Here is an 18,969-nt window from a genome sequence, read left to right on the forward strand (position 1 = left end):
TTGGTTGGGAGTGCTTTCCAAATTCAATTCTTCTCTTTACTTATGCATATACTTATGGAAATGTATTTGTATATATGGAAATATATATATATTCTTATCCGGTCCCATCACTTCATGGGAAATAGATGGGGAAACAGTGGAAACAGTGTCAGACTTTATTTTTCTTGGCTCCAAAATCACTGCAGATGGTGACTGCAGCCATGAAATTAAAAGACGCTTACTCCTTGGAAGGAAAGTTATGACCAACCTAGATAGCATATTGAAAAGCAGAGACATTACTTTGCCAACAAAGGTCCGTCTAGTCAAGGCTATGGTTTTTCCTGTGGTCATGTATGGATGTGAGAGTTGGACTGGGAAGAAGGCTGAGAGCCGAAGAATTGATGCTTTTGAACTGTGGTGTTGGAGAAGACTCTTGAGAGTCCCTTGGACTGCAAGGAGATCCAACCAGTCCATTCTGAAGGAAATCAGCCCTGGGATTTCTTTGGAAGGAATGATGCTAAAGCTGAAACTCAAGTACTTTGGCCACCTCATGCGAAGAGTTGACTCATTGGAAAAGACCCTGATGCTGGGAGGGATTGGGGGCAGGAGGAGAAGGGGACGACAGAGGATGAGATGGCTGGATGGCATCACTGACTTGATGGATGTGAGTCTGAGTGAACTCCGGGAGTTGGTGATGGACAGGGAGGCCTGGCGTGCTGCGATTCATGGGGTTGCAAAGAGTCAGACACGACTGAGCGACTGATCTGATCTGATACATATATAATAAATATAATATTATACATAAATATATACACATACAATAAGTATATACACATATATATATACATATATATGGGTATATATATATATGTATATATACATCTAGGTCTCCTGCATTGCAGGCATATTCTTTACCATCTGAGCCACCAGGGAATCCTATATATACACATACATACTTATTTTATCATGTTAATTTGTATTTGTTTGTGTATTGATCTGTTTTCTTTTATGAATCTAAATTTGTTAAATACATTGAAAAATATTTTATCTCCTTAATTACTATATTCATTTTAATTAAATGTGCTTCCAAAATTTCTATATACTAGATCTTTTAGAGACAGCAATCTGTTTGGAAATGGGGCTGAAGAGAACTTGTCTTGGGCTTGAGTTAGCATATGAGGCACATTGTTTTTATTATAATTTCATATGTGCTTGGGTAGTTTTGGTAGAGTGACTAATGGGATTGCTCTAGGGGAGATACCCTAATGTCTTTTTAAGTAAACTTTGACTCAACTATTGTTCTCAATTTGGTAATCACTTCCCTCTATTTCGGAACTAAAGAACTGAAATACCAGTATGATGGTTATATAATTAAATATGATATATTGTATACATCTGGAGACTGGGGACAGAGACAAGATTTCTTTCTTCCTTTTAAATATGTAATGTTATATTTTATTTTAGTTTGTATAGTAAATAATGTTTTGTTATTTCTCCCTGTTCCCTCTCTTTGGAAATTAGAATTCCATATTTAAAACTACTCAAAAATTGGATGGTTTGAAATGTCAAATGAACTGGGACCAGCAAGCATTGGAGGCCTGGCTGGAAGAATCAGCTCATAAAGATAGTGATGCTCTCACTCTTCAGAAGTATGCTCAGCAAGATGATAATAAAATTAGGGTGAGATGTTATACATTGTAGTGTTAGATTTTCTCTAAATCTATAGTAAAGCAACCTGTAATTTAAATTGGACTTATAATTTTAAAGCAGTGCTTAAACATTTTGGGTCTAATAAAGCCAATTATCCTCTCTCTAGAAAAATGAATGTACTCCAATACTCACACAATCCTGATGCAAGTTTTATAGCTCCTCTAAAGCCCTTTGACCATTTAAGGATCTTTGGACTCCAGGTTAAGCATCCTGATTGAGAAGGTTTCTCAAATGCATTTCAGAAAATAAAGTTTTGTACTAGAACTACGTGTTAATATTTTAACTTATTTTGTGTAATAGTTTGAATATTACAGATAATTTTTGCTGATTTGAGACTATAGTGCTATTGATTATTTAATATATTATAATATATTAAATAATATAATTATTATTATAACCACTACTTAAAAATCTACTTGTAATTAAATCTGGTGATATATTAGTATCATGAAACATTCTGTTTTCTAACAGGTTAAAACCGCATGCATTAGTTAAAATAACCTTAAATGAAAATTTATTGTGTAATCTTTTTTTCTAACTCATTTTAAAAAGTATTAAGAGTCTTTTTATTGGTTTTGCCAAATATCGAAATGAATCCGCCACAGGTATACATGTGTTCCCCATCCTGAACCCTCCCAATACAATATTGTAAAGTTTAAAAATAATATAAAATTTAAAAAAATAAATAAATAAAAAAATTTGGAAAAAAAAAGTCTTTTTAGAAACAATTGGGTTTCCATTGAAGTTAGAAGATAAAGAATATATATATTATTTGGAGTTATTTTAGATGTCAAATGAATATGTGTCATATAATATGTATACGTATCAGTTCAGTTCAGTCGCTCAGTTGTGTCCAACTCTTTGCATATATATAATATAATATTAATGTGAGATATGCTGTCTAACAGCTTTTATGTTAGTAAAATGATAATTATGAATATTTTTGTATGTAACTACATTGTAGGCCCTGACCCTGCAATTAGAAAGACTGACTGTGGAATGTAATCAGAGAAGAAAGGTACTTGACAATGAATTTGCAGAGACTCTAAGTGTACAGGTTGGTTTAGTAAAGATTTTTATTTTTTATTTGTCAAAATGATGTTCACAAAAGCACTTAAATTCACAGAAATATTATTTGGTCTTCATTTTACAGTTAGAATTGGATAAAGCTGCCCAAGATTTTCGAAAGATTCATAATGAAAGGCAAAAACTCATTCTACAGTGGGAGAGCACAATAGAACAGATGCAGAAGAGAGATAAAGACATCGATAACTGTGCTGTGGTAAAGTGGTTGTTTGGTTCTTGCAACTTTCAGCTCTATTTATCTCTTTTTGTATTTAACTCATTCATTTCAAATTAAATCACTATTATTTGAAAGTCACTTTTGTAGCATGATCTAATAGTTTTGGTAAATGTTTTCTAAAGCTGGTTCTATATCTATTTGGAAATGTGATTTTATGAAGGTTATTTACTTATGGTATATAATGCCAAAGACTGGATTCTAATATCTCTGAAATGTGAAACAAGAGAAAATCTACAGACAACTTTATTGCAGCAAAGCCAATGCCTTGACTCATATATACACGGTGGTCCACGATGCCTTGGATTTAACATATGTGCTGTTTCTGTGTGAATCAAAAGGTGTAGGGAAAGGAGCCTCATGGGTAGCCAAGAAAGAAGGATGGAGAGTCAGGAAAGAAACCTGGACTGCAATAAATTGTCCCTTTTGAAACTGAGTTACCATCCAGAATGGGGTAAAAGCTCTGAAGGGGAGGAACACCATGCTGATTTTACACCCGTCTAGTGTTATCTTTTGCTCCTTTCAGAGGTAATTTAGGAGAACTTTTTGGGGAAGTCATTAAAGAGTGAAATAGTGGTGAGTGAAAATGGGAAGATTAGGGAAGTTGGGGAGGGAGAAGGAATTGAGGAGGAAAGAAGGCTTATGAGAAATGTGCGAACTTCCATTCTGAGTATACTCCATGGAAAGGCATTTAGCAAGCAATTCGGATCACTGGAAGTTTGGAATTCTGATATCTGGATGTGGTTTACTTGTTACATGTAACTTATATGAAAATGTTATTTCTGTATTTTAAATTTCTATGAGTAATCATTTTATCAACAAAATGGCTTATGCCTCCTTAGAGGGCAGTTGGAAGAACCAATCTTAACTCTGAGTTCCTCTTATTTCTTGCTATTAATGTTGGTTTCTCTTTCTTGCCTTATACTGGTTTCACACATCAAGTCCTGACTGCTTCCTCTGTGTAGATCACATCTAAGACTAAGATCTAAGACTGCAAATCCATAATCTGAATGCTCATACAGCCCTGTAGCTAAAGTTACTCAGCCTGCTGATTTGGTGGAATCCACAGCCTACAGCTCTCTGGTTACATCCTCAGTGATTCCTTATTCACAGGGTGACATCTCCTGGCTATATGTATTGAAAAAGACTAGGGAGGGTGCTCAGAAGTGGTTCCGTAGGTAGTGGGATGCCTCTAAATGTTTAACAACTAGCTCTTGATTTGTGGTGTTTTTGATCTGTGGTATCACCTACATGAACACTTAATTGTGAATAGATTGCCCTGTTAATGCCTGTAATGTAGGAATTAAAGCTTCTGAGTAAGTGGTAGAAAAATTAATATAAAGCAGGGAATTCTAGAATAATTATTTGACACATACAAATTTAGGAAGTTTTAACTTTGGTTGAATGGACACAGTAGAGATATAGAATGTTACAATTATAGAATATTAATTGTTATATAGATGGGAATACTAGAGTAAACAAATCTATAATGTGTTTTCAAATGCAGTGAATTTTGGATGTATATTGATTTAATATGCTAATATGTACAATATTACATGTACCATTTCTAAAACTTACCAACTTCAGAAACATAGCCTCCCCTGACCCAGTCTCCTGAGATTAGTTGTTTGGTGAGACTCTGTTTCAGAAAACTTGAAAGAAATATATCTTAGGGTAAATTTTCCTTCTCTCTCCAACTCATCTGACATACTGTCATCAGAATCACCTGAAAAACCACATATGATCTTTTTATTCCCCAACTCTAAGATCTTTATTCCATATTGCTTAAAACTTGACTCTCCTAAACATGGCAATTGAAAAGTTGAATTCTTCACCATTTGGCCCTAACCTCTGCCTTCCACCCTTCATCTCTGTCATCTGTATCCACTCTTTCTTAACATCCCCCCATTCCATCCTTGCCCTCCCACCCTACACTTTAACCATGTGCGAGTATTTATGCATCTCCACTTATCTTTTTAGGCCTGACTCAAATGAAGCCTCTTAGGTAATGCTTTTAATGATTTCTCTTGGGTAGATTTCATCATCTTTTTGCTCCCATGGTACATTGTCCACACCACAGTTATTACTTTGCATATTCTAGTTATTTTGTATCTCCATGACCAGCAGGAAGCCTGAGTGATCAAGATATTCCTATTGAAACAAATAACAAAAATAATATTCTCAAAAAATGAAAAAAAAAAAACTGGTCTTGTTACACTGGTCTTGGAAAACTACATTGAAATGTGAAAACTATTCAATACTGTTTTAGTTACAAAAATTCAATATTGTTTTAGTTTTAGATGTCACCTTTTCTTGATAAAAGACTGACATTTTTCTTATCCCTTTAGCAAAGTACAAGATGGATGAAATAAAATATAGGGTTCTTTAAAAATATGAGCTTATAGATACTAGTGGCATACTAATATTTTATTTTATTCATTTAAATTAGTCTCTCCTTAAATTTTGGTAAAATAAGTACTATAAAAACGGAATTCCTTTTAGTTTTAATTACACATGTATTTAATGTGTATTTCAAATTCTAGGCATTAGCAAGGATAAAGCAGGAAATAAGAGAAAAAGAAAATCTGGTTAAGGAAAAAATCAAGTTTTTGGAAAATGAGATTGGGAATAACACAGAGTATGAAAAAAAAATTTCTGTTGCTGATCGTAAAGTTTTAAAATGTAGAACGGAATATCAACGTCATGAAGCTAATAGAATTCAGCTGAAGGATGAGGTATGTCAATTAAAAGGACTGGTTTGTGTGTTTATAACAACTAACTATACAAATAAGCATAAAGGCTTTCCTTTGTTAAGGACCTGCCTTCTAGTTCTTTTTGTTACATCCCTTCATGTTGTGAAACTTGAACTTATAGGATACACTAGGGCTTCCCTGGTGGCTCAGATGGTAAAGCATCTGCCTACAATGAGGGAGACCCGGGTTCGATCCCTGGGTCAGAAAGATCCCCTGGAGAAGGAAATGGCAACCATCCACTGCAGTATTCTTGCCTGGAAAATCCCATGGACCGAGGAGCCTGGTAGGCTACAGTCCATGGGGTTGCAAAGAGTCGGACACAACTAAGTGACTTCACTTTCACTTTCTATTGAAACCTTGATTCGATACAGGCAACAGGGGGCTGTCTTCACATCATGGGTGGTATAAAGGGTTCCCCTGGTGTTGTGCAGTGCCCAACTTGCCTATCACATGGGGTGTTTTGTTATTAACTCAAGGCAAAAGACTTCTGAAAGGTCTAGGGTGGAAATCATAAGATAAAGGAAAATGGATAAATGTGAAGATGAATTATTGACATTGGTGATATTTTGAAGTGTCTTTCCAGAGATACATGTATATGGTGGTTTTACCACTCAAATTCTAGGAGAAACTACTGTTGAAGTTCAGTGTTTTACCTTGTTAAGGGAAAACATTTCAGTGCAGTAGTGGGACAAGGTAGTGGTATAACGTCTTTAAACAGAGAGAGAATAAAATCTTCTGCTTTGGTCTTTTCTTCTTTTGAGCATACATGTCAACTAGATTATTCCATGGGTAGAGTTAGCAATTCCCATAGTTAGCAATAAAGGGATCTTTATGAAATTTGTGCCTTGAGGCCATATTATCTGAAGTTACTGATATTTGGGTGGGAAATTGAAACATTGCAGAGCATTTCATTTTATAAGTTGTTATACTTTATATTTCTGATAAAGAAGGAAAGTTTTTTCTATCTGAAGAGAAGAAGTAAGATCTTGCAAAAGCAAAAAAGTGAATTTCTTACATAAATTAAATGTCACTGCTAATAGCTCATTCTCCAAAATTTTAAAGCTTAAACCAGTTGTAGAAAAAAATGCAGGTATTCATTTATTTATAATTTATTTATTGAGATAGAATTCACATATCAAATACACCCTCTTAAAGCATACAATTCAATAATTTTTAGTATTTTATAGAATTGTGAAACCATTATCACTATCTAATTTTAGAGTATTTTGGTCTTTCAAAAAGAAATCTCATACCCATTAGCAATGGCTTTCCTTCTGTCCCTTTCCTCCTCCCACCCAGGCCCTGGCAACTCCTGATCTACTTTGTCTCTGTGGATTTGCCTATTTTGGACATCATACAACATGATGCATTTTGTGTCAGGGTTTTTTTTACTTACATAATGTTTTCAAGGTTCTTATAAGCTGTAACATGTGACAGTACTTCATTTTTTCTCAAATTTTTTTTATTGTGGTGAAATACATACACAATTTACCATTTACCACAATTTAACTGTCTTCAGATGGACAGTTTAGTGTTAAATACATTGCTAATGTTGTACAACCATCACTGTCAACCATCTTCATAACTCTTTCCTTGTAAAGCAGAAACTCTGTACCCACTGAACAATAATTTCCCATTTCCCTGTCCTCCCAGCCCCTGGAAACCACCATTCTACATTCTGTCTCTATAATTTTAGCTACTCTAAGTACCTCATATAAATGGAGTCATAAAATACTTGTCTTTTCCTGGCTGGCCTATGTCACTTATTTTTCTTAGCATAATGTCCTCAAGGGTCATCCACGTTACAGCATATGTCAAAATTTTATTTTTTTAAGGCTGAATAGTATTCCATTGTGTATATATACTATATTTTGCTTATCAATTCCCCTGCCAATGACCTTGGATTGCATTCCTGTTTTGGCTATAATGAATAATGCTGCTGTGAGCATGGGTATAGAATTATCTCAGAATTGCTGGATCAAATAATAATTACATTTTTAATTTTTGGAAGAATTACCACACAATGGTAGTACTATTTGATATTTGCACTAACAGTGTACAAGGGTTCCGATTTCTCCACATCCTCATCCACACTTGTTATTTTGAGATTTTTTTGATGGTAGCTATATTAATGGTTGTGAAATGGTATTTCAATGTAGTTTTGATTTTTGTTTACCTAATGATGGATGATGTTGAGCATTTTTTCACACGCTTATTTACCTTTTATATCTCTTCTCTGCAGAAATATCTACTCAAGATCTTTGACCATTTTTGAGTCAGGCTTGTTTGTCGTCGTTGTTGAGTTTTAGAAGTTCCCTATATATCCTGGATATTAGTCCCTTATCAGATATATAATTTGTAGTTACTTCCCCCTCATTCTTTGTATTGCTTTTTTGCTCTGTTGATATTACTTTTGCTGTACAAAAATTTTTAGTTTAATGAAGTCAAACTTGTCTATTTTTCTTTGATTGTCTGTGCCTTTGGTGTCATAGCCAAGAAATCATTGCCAAATGCAATGTTGTGAAGCTTTTGTTCTATGTGCTTTTAACTCATATATGTAGATCTCTATAATTTGTCAGTATCTTATAAGTCATTTGAAATTTATTATCAGATCAAAAAGAAAAATTGTTAAATATGTTACAGAAACATGGTTATTATGTTTGTCACTGTTATGTAGGTTAGAAATGAATGTGTTCAGAATAAAAATTCTCAGAAATGGAATTATAAGTTATAGAGTAAATATATAATTTCTGTCTGTTAACTAATAAATAGCTGGATTCTTTAAAAGCCACTGTGAATAGAAGTTCCAGTGATTTAGAAGCTCTGAGGAAAAATATTTCCAAAGTAAAGATGGACATTAATGAAGAAACAGCAAGGTAAGAAAAAAGATATTTAAGAATGTTTGTAGTTTTTTAATATTTCTAGAAAAATTATTGAATATTGGTTTTTTGGTTCAATAACTATAAAATTATAGCTACTAGGTTATTAAACCTAAACAATTTTTCCTGAGTTTTTCAATATAAAGCCTTAAGAGCAATATTTGTATGACCTACTAAATATATGCTGGTATGAAAAGGTTTATGGCAAAAGAAGCTTCACATTATATGAAGAAATCTTAGGATAAACTGTTCTTTGTTTGTTTGCATTAAATATCTTTTAGACATGTTTTCTGCTTTTTCCTCATAATTCTCTATAGGTTAGGCAAAATTAAAAATCATAATCAGATTGTAAGAAAAAAATTAAAGGAGATAACTGAGAAAACTATGTCTGTAGAGGAGAAAGCTACCAACTTGGAAGACATGCTAAGGGAGGAAGAAAGAGGCGCGAAGGTAAAATTTAGTTTCAGTTTTAAAAAAATTACAGCAAATTTAGTAATAGTGAATAAATTAGACTCTTGAGATCAGATGAGCAGGAGGTCTTTTAATAAAGCTGTGATTTCTGAGGTAATCACATTTGTAATTAGATTGTTGAGTCGTTGAACCTCTTTTTATTTTAAGCTCTTAATTCTCCATTTGCTTCACTTCCAGCATTTAACTTTGATGTCGTCTCTGAAAGGTAGATCCTCTGAGATTCCATGTCCTCCCAATGCCCTACTGTGTCCTTGTCCCTGTTTGCTATCCATATGTATTTTCTTAAATTGCAAATGTATCTTGAAAAATGCCCTTGTTTTACAACTGATTTCTACCTGCCTATCATTTTTTGCTTGTGATCCAATTCCCTCCCAGTGGTCTGCATTCATTACATATATTTCTTCAGCATCTGCTGTCTCTTTAACCTCTTCCAGCTTGGTACCATTATTGGTAAATGGGCTTATAAATGCTAACACCTTACTAACTTCACTGGCACCCCCTTTCTACCGAAATCTGTTCGGCACTCTGGTAGCATTAAAGCCAATTTTTGAGGAACTGGAATAGGCTAGTTTGCCATTTCCTCTTTGAAAACTCCAAATGATTTGTGTGACCTATCACCATAGGCACTGTGTAGGCACTACTTCTTGCTTTAATTCTTTTTTGTCTAATGGGGGAAAAGGAAGGGCAGTTCAAGGTGCTTGTAGAATCTCCCATTTGCAGAGGCTTGTTTCAAGTATGGTTTCATTTATATTTGGATAGAATCCAGCTTCCTTAGTGTGCTGTTGTATGTTTAAAATCCTGAGTGACAATGTCATGCAACAATCTTGATTTGAGTGGTATTTGAGTCCAAATCATAAAACATTATTTAAAAAGATGTTATGACTGTTTCCCCTCAGAAAGCATGATTTTCTGTTAGCACATGAAATGGGACAGTATTGGAGCTTATTAGAAATCTTAAAGACTGTGAATTTTATATGAAATAAACCTTCTGAAGAAAGAATTAAAAACTAGTGATATTTAAAAAGAAATTAGCTGAATTAATAAATAGTAAGGTTGGCTGCATGTGTGAGCAGGGCTGTGTTCTTGGGGTTTTGTTTGTTTGTTTGGGAAAAATCTCAGCCCTATATGTTTTGCTGACTTATTTACCACCAAGCACTGACTTTAAAACTCAGCCAGGCAGTCATTGAGAAGGTCCTGAACCCAGTGAAAATTTTCTATTATATGAAAAGCAATGTATTTTATAATCTTGTATATCAGATTATTAGGTTTCTTCATTTGTGAAAATTCACATGTGCCAGTCACAGACTTCTTTTGTTACATATTGAGGTTCATTGGAAACCAAAGAGAAATATGCTTACCTGTGTATAAGAGGACAGAGGGAAATTATTTCAACATTCTAAAATGAGAGCTTTCAATACATCTTGGCATGTGAGATCTATCTGAAGCCTAGAAGAGATCTATTTGAAGCCTAGAATACATTAATGTGACACTTTGAGGTCAAGACAGACCTGCCTCCTGAGACGGGAGAAGTGAAACTGGGGTACTGGTTTCTGTTTCCTAGTGGACTGCATGGGTAGGGAAGTCAGCTGCGGGCAAAATGTGAGTAAGGAATAGTGCCAGTAGTGTGTTGGTGCCAGTGCTTACCAGCTCACAAAAGCTGATAGTTAAATTTTCTGGAATTTTATAAGTTAGCTGCTAAATGTAGCTACTATTAAAAATCAAATTATATAGACTCACAATTAAATAAATTATATTAGAAACAAAGTAAAAAGTACTCAGCACATATCACTTCTAAATTAGTTTTCTACACTTTACTGTTGTCTATGCTTTTAAGGTTGGAGAAGGCAGTGGCACCCCACTCCAGTAGTCTTGCCTGAAAAATCCCATGGATGGAGGAGCCTGGTAGGCTGCAGTCCATGGGGTCGCTAAGAGTCGGACACGACTGAGCGACTTCACTTTCACTTTTCACTTTCATGCGTTGGAGAAGGAAATGGCAACCCACTCCAGTGTTCTTGCCTGGAGAATCCCAGGGAGGGGGGAGCCTGGTGGGCTGCCATCTATGGGGTCGCACAGAGTCGGACACGACTGAAGTGACTTAGCAGCAGAGGAATCATATGAGTAGCTTGAAATTGGCCTTAGTGGGAATATAAATAATTATGGAAATCAGCCTCTTCCTCCTAACCTCCCATCTCCTAGAATCCTGGTGGTTAAGCATTTATCTGCTCACCACTGAATAGTGCTGAAAAGAAGGTGGGAGAGTTCTTCCCTTAACATTTTCAAGACTTTAGTAAACTTTGGGAACTTATAAGCTGTGTGTCTTCAATGTACTTTATATTCTAAAGAAACCAGTGAAAAATGGTCAAGTTCTAAGGCTAAGGTGACACAGAGTATATGACATATCAAGGTATATGATACAGGAATAGTGGATGAGAGTAGACTACAAGCAATGTTGGGAATGTGTTGAAATTGTAAGAAGGGCTTTATACTCTCTAGGGCTAAAATGAGGGTTCATTGATGAGCCCCTAAATTATAATATTCATTCAGTAAAACATTTAAAGGTATTATATTACATTAATCATTGTTATTCTTATTATCAGGAAGTAGAAGTTCAGTTGAACATAGTGAAAGATGTGTTATTTAAGAAAGTTCAGGAATTACAGACTGAAACAATGAAAGAAAAAGCTCTCGTATCTGAAATTGAAGGAACCCGTTCTTCTCTAAAGCACCTCAACCATCAGTTACATAAACTGGACTTTGAAACCTTGCAGCAGCAAGAAATTATGTACGCTCAGGTAGATGTTACTCTTATGAATGTCTTCATACTGATTTGTCATAATTGTGATGGTCAAGATACCGCAGTGTCCTAAGAAAAAGATTTCTATGAACTCTTGAGGTTGGCATAGACAGATGCTACAGACTGCAGGGGGTGTGGGTTCCATCTCTGGCCAGGGAACTAAGATCCTACATGCTGCATGGTGCAGCCAAAAAAACAAGAAAAATAATTCCTAAAACCCCTGCAAAACTGTATGTTATGCATACATCAGCCTCTCCACCCCTGTCCCTGGACCAATAGGTTAAAAGTATTTTTAAAGTTTTCCTTTTTGGTTCTCTTTATCATATTCTGTCCCATGTTAATTGTTTAATGTCCTCCCTCTCTACATCTTAATTTTTGCCTCTTATATATTCTTAATTTCTCAGAATTACAGATGCTGAAGTGTAATTTTCAAAATATTGTTTAAAAGTTCATCGTATTTGAGCCTTTCATGGCTAACAATCTGTGACTCTTTTTTGTACTCTGTAGAAAAATACCCTCCAAAATCCACGTCCATGTAAACCTAGTAGATTTACTGATGTTCTATCATGATAGTACAATAAATACCCACCTAACTGCTCTATTATATTTTAAGATTAGTGTGTGTTATTATCATATACTCTGGTTGTTGAAGAATAGTTTACTCTTTCTCCCTTTGGAGTAAGAAGGACTTCATCACTAGAGAATTAAAGTGACTTTAGTAAATGATGACATCAGACCAAACTCATGAAAATATTTACAGTGTGTTTGCATCTAAAAAATGGTTTTAACTGTTTCTCCCTACTAACGTTCTTTAAAACCTGTAACAGGATTTTTACATTCAACAAGTAGAACGCCGAATGTCGCGCTTAAAGGGAGACATTAATTCAGAAGAAAAACAAGCCCTTGAAGCAAAAACTGTTGAACTTCAGAAGACATTGGAAGAGAAAAAATCTGCACTTTGCCTTTTGGAAACACAGATCAAGAAGCTTCATGTAACTTAGCTAAAATACTTTTTATGCTTCAAATATCCTAATTATTAGTCATTTTATGTTAACATGTTCCTAAGACTGACTTTGGATAGGATGATTGCCAAGCTACCCACATATGTAATAAATGTATGAACTAATGCCCGTATTTCTGTGCTTACATTTTCATATGAATATGAGAAATTCATGAAATATGAAATATGAAAATAACGTTACCATTGATTATGCATTTGATGTATGCTATGTCTATGTCTTTAGAGTTTTATTTCATTTAATCCTTATAAATGTCTTGTGAGGAAGATATTATTACCTGTTTTACAGATTAAGTAACTTGTTCATGATTTCACGGTGAGGATTTGATCCTTGGTCCATGTAACTTAAAAATAGTCTTAAATGGTACATGATTTAAAAAATTGATAAGTTCTAGTTTCTATTATGTGTCTCCCGTAATAACTTGATTGCTTTTTATCACTAAAGTGGCATCTAAAAGAAGCTGCTTTTTTATGGGTCTTCTTTTGTTATTCAAATATTTACTTAGTTACATATTTCATATGACTCTATTTTGTTAATAAGGTTAAAAATGTTCTTCATCCTTAAGTACTTTAATATGTTTATGGTAATATAAAACCTGTGTTAGGGGAACCTATGTAATATAGAACCTATGCTAATGTTTAACTGGCAAGAGTGAAGGCCTGAAAGCATGGATCTGAATGGGGGGAGAACTCCAATTTTAAATGTTGAACAGCTGGAAAGGCTAGTGATGAATGTCCTCTAGTGGTTAAATGAAAAATTGCCCTGAATTCCTTAAGGTCTACAAAGGTGAAAGGGAGCTATTACTTTTTTAAATTAGGAAAGAAAAAAAAAATTCAACATGACAAAATATTGGTTTCGAGTGGTTTATAGCCTGATTAAATTTTCAAAAGACTATTTCCTTGGTTTAATAATAGGAGCACATGTTTTGGAATCAGAACTGGTTTTGAATGTCAAGGTTATACCTAACTACCTGGGTTGGGAAGATCCCCTGGAGGAAGGCATGGCAGCCCACTCCAGTATTCTTGCCTGGAGAATCCCGTGGACAGAGGAGCCTGGAAGGCTGCAGTCCTTAGGGTTATATAGAGTTGGACAGAACTGAAGTGACTTAGCACAGCACAGTACTGCTTTTTTAACCTTTCTGAGTCTTAGTTTACTCATTTTTAAATGGAAAAAAATATTTGATATTATTTTAGGACATTTAGGAGAATTAGAAGCAATGTGTATCTTAACAGTGCATTTAGTCTGTTCTCAATAAATGGTATTATTTTAATTACATAGAATATGAGAATATTGGTGCTATAGAATGATAGGAGGATGACTTTCATATTTGGATGTGTTTTTTGATGCTAACTCAATTGTGTCTGTTTTGCTGTGTGAGAGTGGTTCTAGTGTTTCCCGTTTTAACTACCATGGGGCTCTGTCCATGACACAGTAGGCTAGCACTTATGCCTATCCCAACTCTGGTTTTGACAGGTGAATAAATTAATAGACATACAAGTGAATTTTTAAAGATATTAAAGCTAGTTAACTTTCTAATGAAGGTTTAATCTTCTCGATAGTAGTGTTAGATTGTAAAGTCATTCTACATTCTCTTCCCCATGCCACTCCATCTCTTATTTTGAATAACAAATTTCCTCTAGTTGAAAATTACCTTAAATTAATATTTTAATTCTAAAAGTTAATTTTTTGAAGTCATATCTTTATGTGAAAAAAGAAATCTTGTCTTGTTTCAATCTTAGGTTCTGATTGTTCAGAGAAATACAGGCAGTGAGAAAGGTAGGGGAGGGAGGAAGCAAGGGAGATAGGAAGCGAGAGGGGAAAGGGAGAGAGATCTTGGCACTAGAAACTTTTTGCTTTAGGTCCCATAAGAGGGACTAAGGAGGACAAAGAGAGCAAACCTCATTCTAGTTCTGGGTGGGAAGTGAAGTGAAGTGAAGTCGCTCAGTCGTGTCCGACTCTTTGTGACCCCCATGGACTGTAGCCTACCAGGCTCCTCTGTCCATGGGATTTTCCAGGCAATAGTACTGGAGTGGATTGCCATTTCCTTCTCCAGGGGATCTTCCCAACCCAAGGATCAAACCCAGGTCTCCCACATCGTAGACAGACGCTTTACTGTCTGACCAGGGAGGGAGGATGCAAACTTGTATAAAGCTGGAAGACTGATGAGTATGTATGACCCATTCATTCAGTCGATGGAATTAGATCTTATCTAGTATTTTTCTCTTCAGCAATATGTGATTATATACATAATAATCATAACTCCATTTCCCTGTGTCAAACATTGTTGCACATATTACAGTAACTTCTTAAACCTTCCACAACAGCCCAGGTAGGTAGGTGTTGTTATCATCTCCATTTTAGAAATGAGGAAACTAAGGAAGAATAGGTTGCCCACAGGCATTGGATGGCTGATAAGTAATTGCTGTTGCTGCTAAGTCGCTTCAGTAGTGTCCGACTCTGTGCGACCCCATAGATGGCAGCCCACCAGGCTCCCTCGTCCCTGGGATTCTCCAGGCAAGAACACTGGAGTGGGTTGCCATTTCCTTCTCCAATGCATGAAAGTGAAAAGTGAAAGTGAAGTCGCTCAGTCGTGTCCGACTCTTAGCGACCCCATGGACTGCAGCCCACCAGGCTCCCCTGTCCCTGGGATTCTCCAGGCAAGAACACTGGAGTGGGTTGCCATTTCCTTCTCCGGATAAGTAATTAAGACCGTCTAATTCCAGAGCTTGTAGTTAACCAAAACCCTTTGCTTTCTCAGACTGTTAACATTTTTACCTTCTGGGGCTTGGGTTGAATCAAATGATGAAATCCAGAAGGTGAACCCTGTATTTAAACAAAACTTGAACTCTGCCCTCCCATGTCTTCCCATAAATGGCAATCACTTAATAATTCAGTTTGAATGGTAATCATACCTGATATTTCCTAGAATTACTAAAATCAAACTGAACCCAAACATCAACAAATAATAAAAATGAAAGTGTATATATCTTATTAGAGATGTCAGAGTATGAAGGGGTGAGATTTAAAAATCTGATTATTATAAATATTTAATGGAGCATATAATTCAATGTGTCATGCATGTAATATTGTTATTTAAAATATGTATTTATGTACCTTTTTTCCTCTTTACAGAATGATCTTTACTTTACCAAGAAGTCAAATAGTAAATATCGTGATGAAAAACAGTCCCTCATGACCAAAATAAATGAACTAACTCTTTTCAATGACAGATCAGAGAAAGAACTTACTAAAGCCAAAGCTTTAAAACAGGTGCAATAAAGTCATGTTTATATATAATATTAAAATCCACATATTTTCATGCTAATTGTAGAAAAAATTTTAAATATACCAAATTATAAAGGAAAAAAATGTCACTATAATCACTGTACAGATAATAAGCAGTGTTACACAGTATATTATCGTTTTTCAGTCTTTTAAAGAAAATGGATTTATATATTGTATTCAAAAATTTAAAAATATATGATACATGTTTTCTAAACATTAAATATCTTTAAAGACTTCCTACACCCCATTGCATGAAGTTACTATAATTTATTTGACTATCTATTTTTAGATATGTATTTTTTTTCAATGTTTGGCTATTATAGATAGTACTCTCATGTACTGTGCACATATTTCATTGTATAGTTGTTCATATAGTTCCTTAGGATAAATTTCTAGCTGTATAATTATGGTTCAGAAGAATGTATATTTCTAGTATCTTGAAACTATTTTTAAACCATTTTCCTTCTAGAATGTTCAACTAATACTTCCACCAGCAATGTATAAGCATTCTATTTTATTCACCACCACCAGGGCTGGATAATATAATGTATAAAATTACTGTTAGTTTGATGGGCAAACATAGTATTTCATTGTTTTTAGTCTGCATTTTAAAGTTGTGAATGAAGTGAAGTTGCTCAGTCGTGTCCGACTCTCTGCAACCCCACGGACTGTAGCCTACCAGGCTCCTCCATCCATGAAATTTTCCAGGCAAGAGTACTGGAGTGGGTTGCCATTTCCTTCTCCAGGGGATCTTCCCGACCCAGGGATTGAACCTGGGTCTCCCACATTGCAGGCAGACACTTTACCATCTGAGCCACCAGGGAAGCCTGCATTTTAAAGTTAGTGAACATTTTAAAACATTTTAAGCATAAAATTTTAAATATTTATGTTTCATTGGAAATGTTTAAGCATTTTTTCTGCTATGTTATTTTCTATAATTTTTCTTTTGGATTTCTAGTTCATTTTCTTGCATATATTTCCATTAGGTGGTTTATGTTTTTAAAATACTTGGGAAAAGATCTTTGTATATTAACTCATAAGTATTTGTCCCATTGTCTTTAAACTTCTATTCAGTTTTTTTCCATAAAACTTTTTTTAAACATCGTATGTTTAAGTGTTTTTCCCTGTATAATTTTTATGCTTAGAAACTTTTTAGTCACACTAAAAATATTTACTATTTCTAGTGGTTGCATTTGGTTTCATCTCTTACATTAAGTTCTTTCATTCATCTGGAATTTATTTCTGGTACATATGAGATATGGGGGTTTAATCTTTGCTCTAAATAACAAGCTTTGTCTTGAAATAGTAAAATCTTATATTCTGGAGTATTTTTTCTGGGCTTTCTCTTCTGAAAATTGATCTATTAAGTGTGATCTTGCGTCAGTACTCTGTTGTTGTTCAGTCACTAAGCCATGTCTGACTCTTTGCAACCCCATGCACTATGGCAAGCCAGGCTTCCTCGTACATCATCAACTTCTGGAGCTTGCTCAAACTCATGTTCATTGGTTGGTGATGCTATCTGACTGTCTCATCCTCTGTCATCCTCTTCTTCTCCTGCCTTCAATCTTTCCCAGCATCCAAGTCTTTTCCAATAAGTTGGCTCTTTGCATCAGATGATGAAAGTGTTAGAGCTTCAGCTTCAGCATGAGTCCTACCAATGAATATTCAGGGTTGATTTCCTTTAGAATTGACTGGTTTGATCTCCTTGCAGTCCAAGGGACTCTCAAGAGTCTTCTCCAACACCACAGTTCGAAAGCATCAACTCTTCGGCTCTCAACCTTCTTTAATGGTCCAACTCTCATATCCATAATGACTACTGGAAAAATCAGTTTTAACTATAAGGACCTTTGTTGGCAAAGCAGTGTTTCTGCTTTTATAATACACTGTCTAGGTTTGTCATTGTTGTTGTTTAGTTACTAAGTCATGTCCGACTCTTTGTGACTCCATGGACTATAGCCCACTAGGCTCCTCTGTCCATGGGATTTCCCAGGCATGAACTTGAGCAGGTTGCCATTTTCTTCTCCAGGGGATCTTCTCAACCCAGAGATTGAATTTACATCTTTTGTACTGGCAGGCGGATTTTTTACCACTGAGTCACCAGGTTAAGGTTTGTCACAGCTTCCCTTTTAATTTCATGGCTGCAGTCACTGTCTGCAGTGATTTTGGAGCCTAAGAAAATCTGATCTGTCACTGCTTCCATTTTTTCCACCTCTATTTGCCATGAGGTGATGGGACTGGATGCCATGATCTTACTTTTTTGAATGTTGAGTTTCAAGCCAGCTTTTTCACTCTGCTCTTTCACATCATCAAGAGGCTCTTCAGTTCCTCTTCACTTTCTGCCATTAGAGTGGTATCAGCTGTATATTTCAGGTTGTTGATATTTCTCCCAGCAATCTTGATTCCAGCTTGTGATTCATCCAGCCCAGCATTTCACATGATGTACTCTGCATATAAGTTAAATAAGTAGGGTGACGATATACAGCCTTGTCATACTCCTTTTCCAATTTTGAACCAGTCAGTTCCATGTCTGGTTCTAACTGTTGCTTCTTGACCTGCATACCAGGTTTCTCACAGGCAGGTAAGGTGGTCTGGTACTCCCATCTCTTTAAGAATTTTCCACAGTTTGTTTTGAACCACGCAGTAAGCTTTAGTGTAGTTAATGTATCAGATTTTTTTTTGTTTTTGGAACTCCTTTGCTTTCTCCATGGTTCAAGACATATTGGCAATTTGATCTCTGGTTCCTCTGCCTCTTTGAAACCCAGCTTGCACATCTAGACGT

General features: G+C 35.3%; 1 protein-coding gene across 1 annotated transcript in view; it reads left to right on the top strand.

Annotated features, from left to right (window-relative positions):
• Positions 1–18,969, top strand: part of CCDC39 (coiled-coil domain containing 39) — a 52,209-nt gene that overhangs the window by 10,936 nt on the left and 22,304 nt on the right. The window contains exons 4-12 of the mRNA XM_006050989.4: positions 1,501–1,659; positions 2,654–2,746; positions 2,843–2,971; positions 5,533–5,724; positions 8,515–8,618; positions 8,939–9,071; positions 11,690–11,884; positions 12,714–12,878; positions 16,038–16,175. Coding sequence (XP_006051051.3) covers positions 1,501–1,659; positions 2,654–2,746; positions 2,843–2,971; positions 5,533–5,724; positions 8,515–8,618; positions 8,939–9,071; positions 11,690–11,884; positions 12,714–12,878; positions 16,038–16,175 — 1,308 coding nt within the window. The remainder of the gene's footprint in view (positions 1–1,500; positions 1,660–2,653; positions 2,747–2,842; positions 2,972–5,532; positions 5,725–8,514; positions 8,619–8,938; positions 9,072–11,689; positions 11,885–12,713; positions 12,879–16,037; positions 16,176–18,969) is intronic.

The sequence above is a fragment of the Bubalus bubalis genome, chromosome 1, assembly GCF_019923935.1.
Source record: "Bubalus bubalis isolate 160015118507 breed Murrah chromosome 1, NDDB_SH_1, whole genome shotgun sequence".
Classification (NCBI taxonomy): Eukaryota; Metazoa; Chordata; class Mammalia; order Artiodactyla; family Bovidae; genus Bubalus; species Bubalus bubalis.